The 21,128-nt window shown below is 43.3% G+C and overlaps 1 protein-coding gene across 4 annotated transcripts in view; it reads left to right on the top strand.

Moving 5' to 3' along the window:
- Positions 1-19,302, top strand: part of hmmr (hyaluronan-mediated motility receptor (RHAMM)) — a 59,478-nt gene extending 40,176 nt beyond the window's left edge. For all 4 annotated transcript variants that reach the window (XM_068043988.1, XM_068043987.1, XM_068043986.1 and 1 more), the window contains 8 exons: positions 4,849-5,063; positions 6,498-6,614; positions 6,948-7,106; positions 10,799-10,939; positions 12,676-12,778; positions 13,508-13,684; positions 15,659-15,821; positions 17,810-19,302. In XM_068043988.1, the coding sequence (XP_067900089.1) occupies positions 4,849-5,063; positions 6,498-6,614; positions 6,948-7,106; positions 10,799-10,939; positions 12,676-12,778; positions 13,508-13,684; positions 15,659-15,821; positions 17,810-17,829 (1,095 nt within the window). In that variant the 3' untranslated portion in view covers positions 17,830-19,302. The remainder of the gene's footprint in view (positions 1-4,848; positions 5,064-6,497; positions 6,615-6,947; positions 7,107-10,798; positions 10,940-12,675; positions 12,779-13,507; positions 13,685-15,658; positions 15,822-17,809) is intronic.
- The last annotated feature ends 1,826 nt before the right edge of the window (positions 19,303-21,128 follow it).

Here is a 21,128-nt window from a genome sequence, read left to right as displayed (position 1 = left end):
CTTGGATGGGGCAGAATTTGTAAGGAGCATCCAGGAGGGCTTCTTGAAACAATGCGTCGATAGTCCAACTAGGGATGGGGCCATACTGGACCTGGTATTGGGGAATGAGCCCGGCCAGGTGGTCGAAGTTTCAGTCAGGGAGCATTTCGGGAACAGTGACCATAATTCCATAAGTTTTGAGGTACTTGTGGATAAGGATAAGCGTAGTCCTCGGGTGAAGGTGCTAAATTGGGGGAAGGCTAATTATAACAATATTAGGCAGGAACTGAAGAATTTAGATTGGGGGCGGCTGTTTGAGGGTAAATCAACATCTGACATGTGGGAGTCTTTCAAACGTTAGTTGATTAGAATCCAGGACCAGCATGTTCCTGTGAGGAAGAAGAATAAGTTTGGCAAGTTTCGGGAGCCTTGGATAACGCGGGATATTGTGAGCCTCGTCAAAAAGAAAAAGGAAGCAATCGTAAGGGCTGGAAGGCTAGGAACAGACGAATCCCTTGAGGAATATAAAGACAGTAGGAAGGAACTTAAGCAAGGAGTCAGGAGGGCTAAAAGGGGTTATGAGAAGTCATTGGCAAACAGGATTAAGGAGAATCTCAAGGCTTTTTATATGTATATAAAGAGCAAGAGGGTAACCAGGGAAAGGGTTGGCCCACTCAAGGACAGAGAAGGGAATCTATGTGTGGAGCCAGAGGAAATGGGCGAGGTACTAAATGAGTACTTTGCATCAGTATTCACCAAGGAGAAGGACTTGGTGGATGATGAGCATAGAGAAGGGAGTGTAGATAGTCTCAGTCATCTCATTATCAAAAAGGAGGAGGTGTTGGGTGTCTTGCAAAGCGTTAAGGTAGATAAGTCCCCAGGGCCTGATGGGATCTACCCCAGAATACTGAGGGGGGCAAGGGAAGAAATTGCTGGGGCCTTGACAGAAATCTTTGCATCCTCATTGGTTACAGGTGAGGTCCCAGAGGACTGGAGAATAGCCAATGTTATTCCTTTGTTTAAGAAAGGATAATGCAAGGATAATCCAGGAAATTATAGGCAGGTGAGCCTTACGTCAGTGGTAGAGAAATTATTAGAGAGGATTCTTCGGGACAGGATTTACTCCCATTTGGAAACAAATGGACTTATTAGCGAGAGGCAGCATGGTTTTGTGAAGGGGAGGTCGTGTCTCACTAATTTGATTGAGTTTTTTGCGGAAGTGACAAAGATGATTGATGAAGGAAGGGCAGTGGATGTTATCTATATGGACTTCAGTAAAGCCTTTGACGAGGTCCCTCATGGCAGACTGATACAAAAGGTGAAGTCACATGGGATCAGAGGGGAGCTAGCGAGATGGATACAGGACTGGCTCGGTCATAGAAGACAGAGGGTAGCAGTGGAAGGGTGCTTTTCTGAATGGAGGGATGTGACTAGTGGTGGTCTGCAGGGATCAGTGCTGGGACCTTTGCTGTTTGTAGTATATATAAATGATTTGGAGGAAAATGTAGGTGGTCTGATTAAGTTTGCGGACGACACAAAGATTGGTGGAGTTGTGGACAGTGATGAGGATTGTCAGGATACAGCAGGATATAGATCGGTTGGAGACTTGGGCGGAGAAATGGCAGATGGAGTTTAATTCGGACAAATGTGAGGTAATGCATTTTTGTAGGTCTAATGCAGGTGGGATGTATACAGTAAATGGCAGAACCCTTCGGAGTATTGACAGGCAGAGAGATCTGGGCGTACAGGTCCACAGGTCACTGAAAGTGGCAATGCAGGTGGATAAGGTAGTCAAGAAGGCATACGGCATGCTTGCCTTCATCGGTCGGGGCATAGAGTATAAACATAGGCAAGTCATGCTGCAGCTGTACAGAACTTTAGTTAGGCCACACTTCGAATATTGCGTGCAATTCTGGTCGCCACACTACCAGAAGGACGAGGAGGCTTTGGAGAGGGTACAGAAGAGGTTTACCAGGATGTTGCCTGGTCTGGAGGGCATTGGCTATGAGGAGAGATTGGATAAACTCGGATTGTTTTCACTGGAACGACGGAGGTGGAGGGGCGACATGATAGAGGTTTACAAAGTTTTAAGCGGCATGGGCAGAGTGGATAGTAAGAAGCTTTTTCCCAGGGTGGAAGAGTCAGTTACTAGGGGACATAGGTTTAAGGTGAGAAGGGCAAAGTTTAGAGGGGATGTGCGAGGCAAGTTCTTTACACAGAGGGTGGTGAGTGCCTGGAACTTGTTGCCGGGGGAGGTGGTGGAAGCAGGTACCATAGAGAGGTTTAAGAGGCATCTTGACAGATACATGAATAGGATGGGAATAGAGGGATACGGACCCCGGAAGTGCAGAAGGTTTTCGTTTAGGCAGGCATCAAGATCGGCGCAGGCTTGGAGGGCCGAATGGCCTGTGCCTGTGCTGTACTTTTCTTTGTTCTTTGTTCTAAAGATAATTAATTGGGGGAGAGCCAACTTCAATGGAAGGAGAATGGATCTGGCACAAGTAAATTGGAATCGAAGATTGGAAGGCAAAACTGTAACTGAATAATGGGCTGCCTTAAAGAGGAGATAGTTTGGTTACAGCAAGGTGCATTCCCATGAGTGGGAAAGGTAGGGTAAACCGTTCCAGAGCTCCATGGATGATGAAAGAGATAGAGAGTAAGATGAACAGAAAAAGGGTGTGTATGACAGATGTTGGGTGGATAATACAATTGAGAATAGAAAATAGAAGGTTCAGAGGGGAAGTGAAAAAACAAATAGCAGCAAAGAACAGTATGAGAAGAGACAACTAACATATAAGGGAATCTGAAAGTCTTCTATAGGCACATAAGTAGTAAAAAGGTGGTAAAATGAGGAGTGGGGCTGATTAGGAACCTAAAAGGGGATTTATGCTTGGAGGCAGAGGGCATGGCTGAGGTACTAAATGAGTACTTTGCATCTGTCTTTACCAAGGAAGGAGATGCTTCCCAAGTCATGGTGAAGGAGGAGATAGTTAAGACACTGTATGGGCTAAAAGTTGATAGAGGCGGTATTAAAAAGAGTGGAGACTGAGGGAAGTAAGAATGGAAATTGTGGCAGCACTGGCCACAATCTTCCAATTCTCCTTAGATACAGGTGTGGTGCCAGGGGAATAGAGAATTTGCAACTATTACACCCTTGTTCAAAAGGGTGTAAGGACCAACCCAGCAACTACAGACCAATCAGTTTAACTTCAGTGGTGGAAAAGCTTTTGGAAATGATAATTTGGGACTGAATTAATAGTCACTTGGACAAATGTGGATTAATTAAGGAAAGCCAACATGGATTTAAGGGCAAATCATGTTTAACTTGCTTGAGTTTTTTGATGTAACAGAGGGTTGATGAGGGTTATGCTGTTGATGTGGTGTACATGGACTTCCAAAAGGCATTTGATACAGTGCCACACAACAGGCTTGTGGGCAAAATTAAAGCTCATGGAATGGGCAGTAGCAGCATGGATACAAAATTGGCTGAGTGACAGGAAACAGTAGCTGTGAACAGTTATTTTTTTTTAGACTGGAGGAAGGTATATCGTAGTGTACCCCAGGGTTTGGTGTTGGGGCCCCTGCTTTTCTTGATCTGTATTAATGATCTAGACTTGGGTGTACAGGGCACAACAGGTCGGCGCAACATCGAGGGCCTGTACTGCGCTGTAATGTTCTAATTCTAATTTCAAACTTGCAGGTGACACAAAACTTGGAAGAATTCTGAACTGTGAGGAGGATAGTGATAAACTTCAAGAAGGCATTGCCAGGTTCATGGAATGTGCAGACAAGTGACAAGTGGAGTTTAATGCAGAAAAGTGAAGTGATTCATTTTGTTAGGAAGAACGAGGAGAGGCAATATAAATTAAAGGCTGCAATTCTAAAGGGAGTACCGGAGCTGAGGGACATGAGGGTATATGTACACAAATCATTGAAGGTGGCAGGACAGGTTAATAAAGCATATGTGATTCTGTGCTTTATAAATAAAGTTTATAGAGTACAAAAACAATAAAGCTATGATAAACCTGTATACAACACTGGTTTGGCCTCAACTGGAGTATTGTGTCCAGTTCTGGGCACTGCACTTTCGGAAAAATGTTAAGGCATTAGAAAGGGAGCAGAAAAGATTCTCTGGAATGGGTTCCAGGGATGAGTTACGTGAATAGGTTGAAGAAGCTGATTCTGTTCTCCTTGAAGAAAAGAAGGTTGAGAGGAGATTTGATAGAGGTGTTAAAATCGTAACGGGTTTGACAGAGTAGGCAGGGAGAAACTGTTCCCATTGGCTGAAGAATCCAGAACCAAAGACTACTAATTTAAGGTTATTGACAGAAGAAGCAACAGCAACATGAGAAAAAACTTTTTTTATGCAGCGAATGGTTGGTATCTGGAGTGCACTCTGTGTACGGTGGAGGCAGGTTCAGTTGTCGCCTTCCACAGAGATTTGGATGATTATCTGAAGAGAAAATTTGCAGGGCTACAGGGAATAGTTGGGGGATGCTGACTTTATACTGCATAGTGTTTAACAGTACTGATCTCTCTCAGATTAGTAGCTTTAGGTGATTACTGTGACTGGGTGGCAAGGCATAGCTGCAGCTAAGTTGAAATTTTTGATAGGTGCCTTACAGAAAAGTAGTTCGAGTTACACAGTACTTCCCAGTATGAAATTTATATGCGGCAGACTTTAGCTGCATACTCATAGCTTAAAGCTTCTAAATTTGGGTAGTATGTCCAGCATTAAGGAACTGCTCAGAACAGCAGGGGAATTTTCTATAGCTGCTTCAATTAAAGTGGCTAATTATGAATATTCCATAATTGTTCTTGCTTTGATTTGCATTGTATATGAAAACTGATCTGACCCTTGTTTTGCAGGAATTGTCTGACTCCTTATGCCAGAAGCTTGATGCCCTCCAAGAAGAAATGACCAAGGAAAAGCTTCTGTTGGAGGAAGAGCTGGAGGGTGCACTAGATGAGCTGGAGCAGTTGCAGCTGAAAGAGGTGGAGGCTGAGGAGTTGGCCAAACAGCTGGAGAAGGAGAATGAACTGAAAACGAGAGCACTTGCTGGGCTGCGGGGAGAACTAGATGAGTCAGTCTACTCGCATTATTTCATTCCCCACTGATTAAAGGGAAATGTTAGGTCTAAGTGAAACCTAGAAATTAGTGACACCCAAGGGACTTGCATCTCTTAGTCATTTCTTGTGCAGAAAATTGGATGAGCCAAATATTTTGGGATTAGCTGTATCTCCTGCAGCATTCCTTTTTTCAACCTCATCTGGATTGTGCCTATTCTTGAACCTAACAACTGAATGTGATTTCAGTTCACTTTGTTTGTTGAGTTTCCCAGTTCATTACCATCCTGGGGTCCTTTTCCATCAAGAGGGGACTGTGCTGATAATGGGGATCTGCTGCATTGGCAGCCTGCGGCAAGTGAGGTTGCCACTGTTGGGTTGAAGTATATCAGAAATTGCAACCAAATTTGGGGTTTAATGTCCTGCAACTGCTAATGTTTTAAGTGCTGGGGAGTTGGGTGGAGGGCTGTGAGCAGCCTTTCAGTACCTGGAGTAGAGTTGCCAACTCTGGTTGGAGGCATTCCTGGAGGTTTAACCATGAGTCGTTCTGACTGCATGATATCTAATCATGTGACTTCTACAAATTATTTGGTTTATCTGATACAAGTTGAGTTCCCTGTAGTTAAGAATCTTTATTCATAGTTTTGTACCAGCAGCTGTTGAAGTTCTAAAAAGCAGGGGCCACCTGTGAATAAGGTAAAGGGAATCCATTCTCCCCATCTACTCTCACCCTCCACCATCTCCACACTCCACACCAACCCCCAGTCTGCCTCTGTCTCGTATTCATCTCAGCGGCAAAGAATGTCCTGTGTTGGAGCAATGCAAGCATTCAGTCCCAGAGATAAAGCAGTTTCTTTACTGCTATGCTTGCTGGGAAAAGTGATATCCATTACACAAGCTGTTTTTTCACCTGCCTTGCACTTACCTGCATGTCCAATGTGTTAAACTGTAAGCTGACTCGATGCATTGAAAGCTATTTGTAATTTGAGTGTCAGTGGTTTCAAGGTGCAGTTTGTATTTATTACAATGCAAGTTGTTTGGGCCTTCAATAAATGTATTTTTAGGGATGTCTGTTTGCACAGGCTTTACTGTAATATGTTTTCAACATTTTCAAAGTTGCCAGTTATGGTATGAAGGACTTGACGTTTGAATTTCTTCTATCAAAATGATGCAGATCAAATGTTTCCACTGATTTTTTTTTATATTGACATAGATGTAAAATATGGTTGTCATGATGCTACGGTGGCTTGTTAAAATTTCTGCAGTGGACACTATTTTTATATAGTGGCTGTCATTTTTAACAATTAGTATCCAGACTACTCTGGTTTTCCCTGATTGCAGTTTGATTGCAGTAAAGATGTGCACGCTACAATACCAAGTTAATTCTATTGGCATAAACTGGTATTCAGAGTTAAATATCTAGTTTGACTTTTCCTTTTCCTGCTAAATAGGAAAAATGCTGAACTGGAGAGGATTAATGAGAATCACAGCAAAGTTGTCCTTCTGCTACGTGAGGAGCAGAGTAAATCACTGAGAAAGCTAGGAGATACTGAAACAGAATTTGAAAGGTATGAGGGTATATACAACTGTTTATGTACAGAGCCAGTACATAATTGACTAATAATGCTCAATTGGTTCTTCAAGGAACGAAAAGTGACGTCAAAGATATCCTGCAACTTTTTTGCGTTGTACAGTACTTGAATGTGACATTTGATTTCTTGCACAAAAAGGTGTTTAAGCAGACTCAGCGGAATCTTTGTTTAAAACCCTGCCATAAAGATCTCCATGCATTTTATTTAGTAGCGTGTTGGGAAGTTTAGTTAATTTGTATAGTCTGTTCTGAAGCTGTGAATGGTGGATTTTCCCACAGAAGAATACTAACTTCTGTAACATTTGTTTAGCTACAAACTTTCTGTAGCTGAGGAGCTGGGATGCCTCCAGGAGAGCAACACTGCATTGGCAAAGGAAGTTGCACAGTTACAGGATCAAACCAAGGACAAGCAGCAGCAGTTAGCTGAGAGCCAGCTTTCTAAAGAGAAAGCCAAAGAAGAATATGCAAGGTATATGCTTGAATATTGCCCACAGTGTCAATTCCGTTCCCTTTGGGGAAAATGCTAAGATTTTAACATGTCAAGTATACCTTGGTATTTGTACAATGGCCCCATTGATGCCCATCAGTTTCTAAAAATTCCAATTGGACCTAGTGTAACTTTTATGGTAACATAACTTGTGTGGATATTATCTGAAATATTGCCAAGCATTATGCTGTTTACTGTTAGATGTCACTTGATCCATCAATGTCTCCTGTAATTTTATTTTCTATATTCATTCATGAGATGTGGGCATCGCTGGCTAAGCTAACATTTGTTCCCTATCCCTAATTGTGCTTGAGAAGGTGGTGGTGAGCTGTCTTCTTGAACCACTGCAGCCCATATGGGGTAGGGACACCCACAGTGCTGTTGGGAAGGGAGTTCGAGGATTTTGACCCAGCGATGTAGTTCCAAGTCGGAGTAGTGTGTGGCTTGGAGGGGCACTTGCAGGTGGTGGTGTTCCCAAACATTTGCTGTCCTTGTCCTTCTAGGTGGTAGAGGTCGCACGTTTGGAAGGTGCTGTCTAAGGAGCCTTGGTGTGTTGCTGCAGTGCATCTTGTAGGTGGTACACACTGCTGCCAGAGTGCGTCAGTGGTGGAGGGAGTGAATGTTTGTAGATGGGGTGCCAGTCAAGCGGGCTGCTTTGTCCTGGATGGTGTCGAGCTTCTTGAGTGTTGGAGCTGCACCCATCCAGGCAAGTGGAGACTATTCCATCGCACTCCTGACTTGTGTTTTGTTGATGGTGGACAGGCTTTGGGGTGTCAGGTGGTGAGTTATTTGCTGCAGGATTCTTAGCCTCTGACCTGCTCTTGTAGCTGTGGTATTTATATGGCTACTCCAGTTCAGTTTCTGGTCAAAAGTAACTCCCAGGATGTTGATTGTGGGGGATTCAGCGATGGTAATGCCATTGAATATCAAGGGGAGATGGTTAGATTCTCTTTTATTGGAGATGGTCATTGCCCGTCACTTGTGTGACGTGAATGTCACTTGCCACTTATCAGCCCAAGCCTGGATATTGTCCTGGTCTTGCTGCATTTCCACACGGACTGCTTAAGTATCTGAGAAGTCACGAATGTACTGAACATCCCCACTTCTGACCTTATGATTGAAGGAAGGTCATTGATGAAGCAGCTGAAGATGTTTGGGCCTAGGACAGTACACTGAGGAACTCCTACAGTGATGTCCTGGAGCTGAGATGATTAACCTCCAACAACCACAACCATCTTCCTTCGCGCTAGGTATGACTCCAACCAGCGAAGAATTTTTGCCCGATTCCCATTGATTTCAGTTTTGCTAGGGCTCCTTGATGCCATACTCGGTCAAATGCTGCCTTGATGTCAAGGGCAGTCACTCTCACCTCATCTCTTGAGTTCAGCTCTTTTGTCCATGTTTAAATCAAGGCTGTAATGAGGTCAGGAGCTGAGTGGCTAAGCAGAGCATCACTGAACAGGTTATTGCTAAGCGTGCTGTTTGATAAGTCAACGACACCTTCCATCACTTTACTGATTGAGAGTAGACTGATGGGGTGGTAATTGGCTGGGTTGGACTTGTCCTGCTTTTTGTGTACCGGACATATCTGGGCAATTTTCCACATTGCTGGGTAGATACCGGTGTTGTAGCTGTACTGGAATAGCTTGGCTAGGGGTGCAGCAAGTTCTGGAGCACAGGTCTTCAGTACTATTGCCGGAATGTTGTCAGGGCCCATAGCCTTTGCAGTATCCAGTGCCGTCAGTCATTTTTTGATATCATGTGGAGTGAATCGAATTGGTTGAAGACTGGCATCTGTGATGCTGGGGACTTCAGGAGGAGGTCGAGATGGATCATCAACTCGGCACTTCTGGCTGAAGATTGTTGCAAATGCTTCAGCCTTATCTTTTGCACTGATGTGCCAGGCTTCCCCATCACCTGAGGATGGGGATATTTATGGAGCCACCTCCACCTGTTAGTTTTTAATTGAACACCACCATTCACGTCCGAATGTGGCAGGACTGCAGAGCTTAGATCTGATCCGCTTAGCTCTGTCTATCACATGCTGCTTACGCAGTTTGGCACGCAAGTAGTCCTGGCTTTTAGCTTCACCAGGTTGACACCTCATTTTGAGGTATGTCTGGTGCTGCTCCTGGCATGCCCTCCTAAACTCTTCATTGAACCAGGGTTGGTCTCCCGGCTTGATAATGGTAGAGTGGAGGATATGCTCGGCCATGAGGTTAGATTGTGGCCGAGTACAAATCTGCTGCTGCTGATGGCCCACAGCGCCTCATGGATACCCAGTTTTGTATTGTTAGATCTGTTCGAAATCTATCCCATTTAGCACGGTGGTAGTGCCGCACAACATGGAGGGTATCCTTAATGTGAAGGCGGGACTTCGTCTCCACAAGTACTGATTAATCAGCTGAGGGAGGGTGGTTGGTGGTAATCAGCAGGAGGCTTCCTTGCCCATGTTTGACCTTCATGGCCATGAGACTTCATGGGGTCTGGAGTCGATGTTGAGGACTCACAGGGCGCTCCTTCCTGACTATTTGCAACTGTATGCCACTGTGCTGCCACCTCTGCTGGGTCTGTCCTAACGGTGGGTCAGGACATACCCAGGGATTGTGATGGCGGTGTCTGGGACATTGTCTGTAAGTTATGATTTCATGAGTATGACTGTTGGGCTGTTGCTTGACTGGTCTGTGGGACAGCTCTCCCAACTATGGCACAAGCCCCCAGATGTTAGTAAGGACTTTGCAGGGTTGACGGGGCTGGGTTTGCTGTTGTAACTTCCAGTGTCTAGGTTGATGCTGGGTGGTCTGTTCGGTTTCATTCCTTTTTATTGACTTCATAGCAGTTAAATACAACTGAGTGGCTTGCTAGGCCATTTCAGAGGGCATTTAAGAGTCAACCATATTGCTTCCACTTCCCACCTACCCCCTCTTGTATTGCACCTATACTTCAGAAAAACAAAAGTTTCTCAAATCAGACCCAACATTCAGCAAACAGGCATTTCTTGTGTATTGCTGTACATAGATAAAATATTAGTGAGCTTTTGTTCCTGGTCAATGACTTTAACCATTCATTTACATCACTTAGCCTGAATAGTGTCATATAAATCTGGAGTTTCATGCTGACTTACAAACATACATATGAACATACGAATTGGAACAGAACTAGGCCACTCGGCCCCTTGAGTCTTCTCTGCCATTCAATAAGATCATGGCTGATCTGATTGTACCTCAACTCCACATTCCAGCCTACCCCAATAACCTTTCATCCTTTGACAGTGAAGCTGTTTGTGAATGGTAGCTATAGTAAACTCCAGGTTGTGGACTATTTAACTGGTATGTGCACAATACTGAGAGATTAGTTTAAAAGTTCTGATGAAAGATCACAGACCTGAAACGTTAACTCTGCTTCTGTCTCCACAAATGCTGCCTGACCTGTGTATTTCTGGCACTTCCTGTTTTTATTTCAGATTTCCAACATCTGCAGTATTTTGTTTTTATTTTAGTTTAAAAGTTGATGTTTGTAAAACCTGTTATCTCCTCCAAAGCTAAGTGTTTCCATTTTATCTGCTGTAAAGAACTAAAAGTTCAGCTCTCAGCTTGCAAAGATCCTCAGTCAGTGCAGACCTAACTTAGTGTTAATGAAGATGAAATTCCTTTTTCTATTCCCTTCCCTCAAAGAATGCTGCTAGAAGCACAGACAAAGCTAGCTCAGAAGGAAGCTGAAGTTAGAAAGTTGGATGAAGCTTGTAACCTGAGAATAACCGAACTTCAAACAAGATTGGAACAAAGCCAGACCCGTCAGGAGGTGGAGAAACAAAGGTACCTCAATGTTCGAGTTTTGCAGTGTGTCTGAGCCTGTAAGGTCTGAAAGGAACTAGTGGGTTATATCGACAGTCAGCTGCAAGATTCCGATGTTATTAGTATCCTCGATCTCTTCAAATTGTCCAAATTTAAACTTTGTAATTGGGAATTGGGTATACTGTGGGTTATTGTGCTGGCTCATTAACAGATTTCTTGTTTCAATTAGGGTAGCCCAAAAGAAGGGTGAAGTTATATAGTGCAAGGCTCCAGGATTAGAAATACGCAAAGACAATTCTGGGGTGCCCTATGTTAATAGGAATTCGGGGTGAATAGTCCATTACAATAGACAGGTGAAACAAAAACAAAAAGTGCTAGAAATACTCAGCAGGTGTGGCAGCATCCGTGCAGAGAGAAGCAAAGTCAATGTTTCGGGTATGTGGCCTTTCATCAGAACTTCTCTCCATGGATGCTGCCAGACGTGCTGAGTATTTCCAGCACTTTTTAATTTTGTTTCAGATTTCCAGCATCTGCAGTATTTGGCTTTTATTACAATAGATAGGTGGTTTGAGAGGAAACGTGAAGATGGCTTTGCAGCACTACAGTATGCTGACTTGATTAGAAAGACATGGGGCCTGAACCCAGCCTAGTGCTTCAGGGATGTTGACAGTAATAACGGTTTATTCATCAGTGTTCAAGAATAGAGGTTCAGAGACCTGTATTGTGGGCAATAAAATCACCCAAAGAATGAATAGTTGCTAACTCAGTGCTCTAACCTGCAGAGCCATACTACCAATATTGGGTAGTCCCTAACTTAGCGCTGTCGCCTATAATCTTTTTTTTACTGGTTAAGCATAAATGGCTCAATGACCATCCATGTTTGTGACTTCTTTACTGAGATTCACCAGACTTGTTCCCTGGATGTCGGGATTGTCCTATGAAGGGAGATTGGGGAAACTGGGCCTGTATTCGCTAGACTTTTTAAGAATGAGAGGTGACCTCATTTAAACCTACAAAATACTTAAAGGGATAGACAGGGTAGATGCAGCTAAGATGTTTTCCCTGGTTGGGGAGTCTAGAACCAGGGGACATAATTTAAAAATAAGAGGGAAGCCACTTAGGACAGAGATGAGGAGAAATTTCTTTACTCAGGGTTGTGAATCTTTCGAATTCTCTACCCCAGAGGGCTGTGGAAGCTCAGTCATTGAGTATGGTTAAAGCAGAGATTGACAGATTTCTAAATACAAATGACGTAAGGGGATATGAGGATAGTGTGGGGGAAAAAAGGCATTGAAGTGGATGATCAGCCATGATCATATGGAATGGTGGGGCAGGTTTTAGGGGCTGAATGGCCTACACCTATGTTGCTATGAGATTGCTGGTTTACAATGGAGGAAATTGGATGTTGTACCTTGCCTGCTTTGTTCTGTTGCTTACAGGCCCTACAGTGATTTAATGTTCAAGTGCTGGATGCAATAGTTGCTCCAAACCAAGTATTTGAAAGTGGCACTTTGTACTTTCTTGCTTGCATTTGCCTTGGTATCCATTTTTATCTGATCAGGCCTCTGAAACACTTTGAGCAATTTCTCTAATTTAAGGTGCTATATAAATCCATGTCTTTGTATTCCTTTTGAGGTGTATTCAGTGGAAGTCTATTTTTATCAGTAGTATTTCCTCTAGGTGGTCTCCTTTTGCGCAATTGAGAAGGTTGGCTGAACATGCAAGTTTTCCAATAAACTCTCTTGCTTCTGTTGCAGGAGCGATGCTGTGGATAAGAATGTGGTTACAGAACTAAAAGCTGAAATACAGAAATGGCAAGTGCTGTATGAAGAATTACACAACAAGGCCAAACCTTTCCAGGTGTGTCCTCTCTTCCAAAATTCCCCTCTGCTATCCATTTGAAGCTCGTTTTTTCATTAGAATAGGGAAAGTTTGTGCTGCTGTGAAGCACCTTGGGACATTTAATATGTTAATGGTGCTATATAAATGAGTTCCTGCCACATCATAGACTAGTCCAGTTGTTCAACTGAAGGCTGAGGTGCATGAGCCCTTCACGTGTTCTTCATTTTGACTATTATACAAGTCCTTTAGCAGCTTCTTTGCTTCAGGTACTGGGCATCTGGTGTCTGCTTGGTAATGTTGTAGGGCCCGCAAAAACTCGTCTGCTTATGTTTTGTCTCAACATTGGACGTGGAAACAGCACTTTCTCCCGCTTCAACCTGGTAAATGTAAACCTGTCCACTGCTGCACACCAGGGAGCTTGTAAGGAAATGAGCAAGGGATGACTCTGTCAGGGGTGGCTGGCAACTTGCTGGCTTATTCTTGGTAAATGCCTGGTCCCTGCTACTGTTCATTTGAGAGAGATCTAAGTGGGTGGTTGAGGGTTCATTTGTCTCCTATCATTCTACACAACTTGCTTTGGGGCTCCAGCAAGCTGTACTCTATATACCAAATGTTTTTGCACACCTTGAGATTTGTACTTGGTCTGTGGTGAGTTGGTGTTCATTTACTTGGATCTTAAATTGCCAATTTGCTTGATGTGAAATTCCTAGTGAACTTAATCCGCTTTTCATACTATTATGTGAGTAGGAGCAACTTGACTCATTTGAAAGGGAAAAGAATTCACTCCTCAATGAACATGGAGCAACCCAGGAAGAGCTGAATAAACTGAGTGAAGCTTACGTCAAATTGCTTGGTCACCAAAACCAGAAACAAAAGATTAAACACGTAATGAAGCTAAAGCAGGAAAATATGGAACTGAAGCAGGTAACCAGCTTTACCAGGTCAACGGCAGTTACTGCTCTTGTGTAAAATGTCAAAGTAATCTGTCCTGAACTATCTATCATTTTATAGATTAGCATTTCTAATTGGGGAATCTCCACGCATTCAGTCTCCACATACAAAGGAGAGTTTCTTTGCTGGTTTGGAAACCTATTGATCTGTCTACAGAGCTTTGGTCAGGCTTCTATCTGCTGATTTAGAGGAACTGTTGCACTATAATGTCCTCTTGCGTTGACCCCTTGCAGTTGAGGAGATGGTGGGGTTGTCCTAGTGCCTTGCAACACCTTGTCACAGTAGTCATTGTTGTGAACCTAAACAGTGTTGCCCTGAGGCTGCTTGACTGAGGATGTCAGAGCCAAATCTGACTGGATGAGGATTAAGGTCCTGAGACTGATTCTTCCTCAGCCAAGATCAGCTAACTTGGCTCAGACCTGAGGATTCTTAATAGCTCAACTATCTGAGCAGCATTGTTAAAGAAAAAGTAACTATTGGACCGTTTGTGTACAACTTTAAAGCTTGCTTGTTCCACAGTGTGGGAATCTGTGGGGAGGAAACACAACTGTCCTGTTGTAAGTAGTGTCACTTCAGAACTTGTGTTGAGTGCCTGAATGTAAAAAGTGCCTGGTCAATAAATTCTCCCATGCCCCCATCCCCTGCCACTGATATTCCTAAGATTTAGCTGTCAGTTTCCAAAATGCTACATCATAATTTCAAGACTGTAGCTACTGAGCTACAAAACTCCAATTACATCAAGTGAATTTTCTGAATTCTAATCAAAGGGCACCTATATACTTTGCCTCAGTCCTTGTTACTGGGTAGTGCTTCAGACTGGGCTTGTTTTCACTGGAGTTTAGAAGAGTGAGGGGAGACTTGAGTGAAGTATCTAAGATCTTGAACAGTCTTGACCAGGTGGATGTGGAGAGGGTGTTTCCTATTGTGGGTGAGTCCAGAACTAGGGGGCACTGTTTTAAAGTTAGGGGACACAGTTTTAGGACCGAGATGAAGAGAATTTTTTTCTGAGGGTTGTGCGACTTTGGAACCCTCTGCCTCAGAAGGTGGTGGAGACGGGGACATTGAATATTTTTAAGGCGGAGGTAGATTCTTAGGCAAGGGAATCAAGGGGTAATGGGGGTATATGAGAGTGTGGAATTTGAAACACAAACAGATCAGCCATGATCTTATTGAATGTCAGAGCCGAGGGGCTGAATGGCCGCCTACTCCTTGTTCGTATGTTCAGTAAATACTGTCAATCGGCAGTCTGGCCATAAGCATTTGATGTAGAACACCACATTGACTTTTTTTTGCTATCGGTGAAGTAGCATGTCTACTCTGTTCCAAGCTTCACCTGCTCAGTTCCTTGTAAATCCTAAATTATAATGGAGAGTATCGATACTATATGTATTTATGTTCAAAATAATGTAAGTTGCTATACTAAACCATTGTTATCCAATAGAAATCGCTCATTGGACACAGGTGTTGCTACAGCAACACCATTTTAGTAGAAACCCCTTGCAAACTTGGGTAATATGGGTATTTCATAGGTGTATATTAAACATCTACCACCAGTCAGTATCCACACTTAAGGATCAAAAAATACTCACTCTGCTTTTAGTCTTGCCGTTTTTACCATCAAACCCGCAGCCAGGTTAAAGTCACACAATGTATGCACGTGAAATGAGTACTGAGATCACAAGCCTAACAAGTGTCTATTACTTTATTTTAAGTGCAATTAGCCACATGTCCAAGTCACTGGCTGCAATACTACTAGAGGGAGGGGCTTCTTATTCTTGGTTTTCTTTCCTTGCCCTGGCAATTTTCAATAATCTGTTTGCTATCTGGAACAGATGGTATTTTCCATTTTGACTTGAATTTCATGTGAATTAACATCTTTTTAATTGGGAAGTGCAGCGACTTAACTTATGGGAAGTAAATGTTTGATCTGGTCATTGTACCTGGCAGGAGCTGACAAAACTTCGAGCCCAGCTATCCAAGGAGAGGCTAACTGAGCAGAAATATCAAGAGCAGCGTTGCAAGGTTCAAGGCACCAAGCGCTTTGATCCTGCCAAAGCTTTCAAACATGCCGCGAAGGAGAATGTTGCCCCCACAACACCACTGAGAGAAGGTAGATCACTTTGGAAAGATGTTCTTGCAGTTTTTTTGAACTTGGTTAAATTTAATTGCTTTCCTGAATTATGGGACAGTCAAAAACCATGACATTTGTATATACGTACTTGGGCTCATAGTTTTTTGCATAGCATGCAGTACTGAGATCGAACTGGCTGAGATTATTCCCAGATGTAGGAGAGGGACATGGGCCAGCAGGCTTTCAGGTCATTGGGTAAGGATGGGGTTAGGGCATAAAATTGGCTTTGTGGGTGGTGCTGCCAGCAGTGGGGACCAGTTTCCTTGCCAACTGTTTCAACAGGGGAGGGGCAATGGTGTGGCGCGTTACACACTTTACATGTTTCCCTGGTTGCCTGCATGACCTTATTCAGACCAACAAAATATTTGTTGCTTTGCCCATGTTTTGGGGATGGGTGTTTGTTGGGTTGCAGAGCATGCAGTAGTGTCAGTTGTCAGCAGCCAGCACTTTATGGCCAATTGAGTGAGCTGTGGTTGAGTACATTCAGAGCACAATTTTGAACTGGTACTAAGGCAGAGCTCATGTCACTATTTGTGTTGTTTACCAGTCTGCCCTTACTTGGTGGGCAGAATTGATTTTTACTTCCCCCTGTCACCCTCCCCACATATAGGGAGAGTCTTTGCAAACAACTTGCTATCCAGAGGAAATGCTTGAACGCAGTTGAGCATGAATTTCATTTGAGACCAGCACAGTTTAAGAGGACTGACTGCTGGGCCCAGGTCACTTGGACCCAACCTGCTCCTTCCTATGGAAAGTGGTTGGATTCTGGGATGGGCAAAGCTGATCTTTCAGTTCAAGAGCAAGCTAACTTAATTGGTGGGGCTGGGAGTGTACAGAAATAAATTATTTTTGCCACAGTGATGTCCTGGTCTATACACCATGATCGTCTGAACTTGTCCTTGTGGCTTCAGCAAGTAGTTCAGTAGTCAGTGTAGGCATTAAAGGGGATAATGGGCACTCCAGCCTGATCCCTCACTGAAGAGAGGTGGAAGTAGAAGACCATGGTCTAATGTCTTAAATGTTGCTGAAGGCCATCTTCTTGATCTCTAGGGGTTGGGTGGGTGTGTGGTGAGGGGGGTGTATGGTAGGTGGGAAGGAAGGAGCTAGGAAGAAAAGTTGTTCAGCCCTACCCGAGTAAAGACAGTTTTTGCTTGCAGGATGCATGTGCTGATACCCAAGACCTGTTATATGTGAAGATCATTTGTTCTGTGTAGGCAAAGACCAGAGCCACTGGATCTTGTGTATAATCATTGTTGGGATATTGGTCCTAAGGACAGCGAGTGTTATACAGGCATTATAAAATAACTGGTTTCATTAAATCTGCAGCATGTTTGAAGATTATATATTTCTAGAATAAGATGGGACCTGATGAATGAAATTAAGTTTCCCACTTAAAAGGCAAGAGGCTTTAGGAACAAGTGAAGGCAGAAACAAGCCTGCCACCTTTCTAATTAATTCCATACACCAACCCTGCCTAATTGTCTCCTGACCCATTTATAGTGCTTGCTTCAATTATTTTTCCTGACCCCCTTATTCCACAATTCTGACTTTAAAAAGGCTGCCTGACTCTCTCTAATGTTAAATAGTGCTGGTATTTGAGTCCTTCAACACAGTGATCTGTAATCAGCCTACTTCATGGATTCATGCTGGCAGTGTGGTAAGTGGTCAAGTAATGTGCCAAGTAACTTGTTGCCTTCGAGCAAACAGGCATTAATATGCTGCTTGTATCTTCTATAATATCGTATATGGTTGAATATCCTTTTCTAACCAAATGGTTTGCATTGCATTTTGAACTGTTCAAGATTTGTTAATTTCATTCCTAATCAAATGATGCAGTTTGTAGTTTGGCACAACATCACCAATATTGGTTAATTCCATCTGCTGTGTTTATTGAACTCTCCATTCAATATTTGCTGTAACATGTATGTATAAATAGCATTTTCTGTATGAATCATTTGTTTTTACAGGGAACACAAATGTACTTTGAGCTCTGCAGTTCTGAGGACATGAGGTCTGAATCCATGTCTCCAGGCAGAGGACATTTTGAGTGGAATGAGATTCTGGTTGTTGCTCTGGATCAGATGGCTTATTATTCAACTGGCGTGTGTTGAAGGAAATCATCATATACCACAAACGGATCGTTGTATACCACAGAAACAATCTTCCTCCATCAACTAAGTTGTTTTCCCTATATTTTTAAAAATTGGGTTGTCTTGAATTTTAAAATGTGTATTTATAAATAAATTCCCCTTTAGATTATGTATATTAATTTTATGAATGTCCATTATCATTGTAATCCTATTTGTGAGCAAGCTTCATAAAACCAACTGTACATTTGATTGGATTGTAAATAGTTCTGCGGGGTTTTCTGATCAGGTGGCAGTTGATGTCTGGGAGAATAAACTGTTCTGGTTTCACAACCACTTGTCAAGAAAAATCAACTTCCAAACAGCTGGACTGTTAACAAAGATAGCAGCCAATCTAGAAGTATAATAGTGTATTTCTTCACGTCTCTCTCTCTCGCTCAACAGTTTCATTTTAAGTACTTTTAGAAAGGGTAACATTGTTACTAAATAACAAGGTCTTGGGTTAAATGTTAAATTTTAACCATAAATTAGTTTTGGAGTCATGTGCACTGGATGTACATTAATCACACAGAGAAATGAAGCCTGGAATTTGGTCAGTGAAGATCATTGTCTCTGAGTGGTTAGGAGACCTGTTCAAGAGCAAGCTTAACTTATTGAAGCCTGAAGTTTATGGGTAAAAATAAGTCTAATAAATAGCAAGTCTTTGGTAGAAAGATACTGGTCCTTGGTTTGCAATTCCTTCTACAGTCACTCTACTTGAGTGACATTCAATATTCAAATAAATTGCCAGCCTGCTTTTGGACAAAGTGACACAGAGAAACTGGGTGTAATCACGCAGCACTTTTTCTGAAATGTAATCCAGAGTTGGTAAGCATTTGAAATAGCTGAGTATGTTTTTAAGTTGCCAGTGGGTCCAGTCAGTGGTCCTTGTTTCAATGCAGCTATATTAATAGTAGCTTGGAGTTGACCTTCAGCTGTTGTATAATGTGACTTCACCACTTCATGCAATCTAGTCATACCCTATACTAGGCAGCAAGGCTATTTCTTGCAGGGCTTGTGGTTGATTACTTGAAATTGTACCTTTGTTTAATGTTGTAAATATGTAATATCTTAAGCTCTCTATTTGGGTGGTGAATGGTCAGTGATGGTTTATTTATGTACAAAAAATTAGACCGAGGAATAAAGCTGGACTCAGTCCCGTTTAAGGTATCTCTGTTCTGTCATGCTCCACATTGAAGAGGATCAACACTAGTTTACTTACATAGTATAGCTGTCCTGTTAACTAATCAACTAGCAGTACTAAGCAGTAACTTGCTGATAATGGCTGATATGTAAAGTTTTTAAAGTTAATAAAGTGCTGTTCTGAGTTTTAAGTGTTTAACATCTAGCAATTTTTTTTTCACTGGGCTAGCAACTCTAGGTCCATGCATACATTGTACTTGGAGACTAGTGAAAGGAAAAGGGTGGAGAGAAGGGGACAGCAGAGAGATTGCAATCCCTTAAGCCTCTAATTCTTTCAAAATTTTTGGAGTAAAATCTGTCATAATTGACAGAATTGGGCATTTATAAGCATAGAAACTGCTCATGTCCTTTTTGAGTCATAGTCATACAGCCCTTCGGCCCATTGTGTCTGTGCCGGCCTTCAAGCACCTATCTATTCTAATCCCATTTTCCAGCACTTGGCCCGTAGCCTTGTATGCTATGGCGATTCAAGTGCACATCTAAATACTACTTAAATGTTGTGAGGGTTCCTGCCTCTACCACCCCTTCAGGCAGTGTGTTCCAGATTCCAACCGTCCTCTGGGTGAAATTTTTTTTCCTCAAATCCCCTCTAAACCTCCTGCCCCTTACCTTAAATCTATGCCCCCTGGTTATTGACACCTCCACTAAGGGAAAAAGTTTCTTCCTATCTTTCCTATCAATGCTCCTCATAATTTTGTATACCTCAATCAGGTCCCCCCTCAGCCTTCTCTGCTCTAAGGAAAACAACCGAGCCTGTCCAGTCTCTCTTCATAGCTGAAATGCTCCAGCCCAGGCAACATCCTGGTGAATCTCCTCTGCACTCTCTCCAGTGCATCACATCCTTCCGATAGTGTGGTGACCAGAACTGTACATAGTACTCCAGCTGTGGCCTAACTAGTGTTTTATACAGCTCCATCATAACGTTCTGATCTGACCCCTTGGCATGTATTTACTATATCCTCTGACCTCTCCCTCTCTGACGCTGAATGTTCTGTACTCAGCAAAGGTCTCCGTTTTATCCCCTTACGCCCCCACCTCAATGAATTTCGTGCTCGGCATGACGTTGAGCTCTTCCGTTGCCTCCACCTCCGGGCTCACTTCTTTGACCAGGAGTCCTCCCCCCGATCAGCAGACCCATTCACCCGCCTCCAGCATTCTCCCTGTAGCTGGACCCTCCCCCAGCCTCTTACCCGCTCTTGATCTTTTCATTGAAAACTGTCGGCGATACATTGGTCATCTCAATTTCTGTGCCCACCTCACTCACTCTAACCTGTCCCCCTCTGAACTTGCGGCACTCCGTTCTCTCAGGTATAACCCCGACATGGTCGTCAAACCTGCAGAGAAGGGTGGTGCTGCTGCTGCTGTTTAGCGTACTGACCTCTACCTTGCAGAGGCTCAGCGCCAACTCTGACACTTCTTCCTACCTCCCTCTGGACCATGACCCCACCACTGAGCATCAAGCTACTGTCTACAGGACTGTCACTGACCTCATCTCCTCTGGAGATCTTCCCTCTACAGCTTCCAACCTCTTGTTCCACAACCCTCGACAGCCCGCTTCTACCTCCTTCCCAAAATCCATAAACAGGACTGTCCCGGCAGACCCATTGTGTCAGCCTGCTCCTGCCCCACTGAACTTATTTCTTCCTGTCTTGACTCTCTCTTTTCTCCCTTGGTCCAGTCTCTTCCCACCTACATCCGTGACTCTTCTGATGCCCTACGTCATTTTGACAGTTTCCAGTATCCTGGCCCCAACTGCCGCCTCTTCACTATGGACATCCAATCTCTCTACACTTCCATCCCCCATCAGGATGGTTTGAAGGCTCTCCGCTTCTTCCTTGAACAGAGGCCCAACCAGTCCCCATCCACCACCACCCTCCTCCGCCTGGCTGAACTTGTTCTCACATTGAGCAACTTCTCCTTCAACTCCACGCACTTCCTTCAAGTAAAAGGTGTTGCT

This window comes from Heterodontus francisci, chromosome 12 (genome assembly GCF_036365525.1).
Source record: "Heterodontus francisci isolate sHetFra1 chromosome 12, sHetFra1.hap1, whole genome shotgun sequence".
NCBI classification, from domain to species: Eukaryota; Metazoa; Chordata; class Chondrichthyes; order Heterodontiformes; family Heterodontidae; genus Heterodontus; species Heterodontus francisci.
The sequence above is the reverse complement of the archived record's forward strand: the minus strand, read 5'-3'. Positions and strand labels throughout refer to the sequence as shown.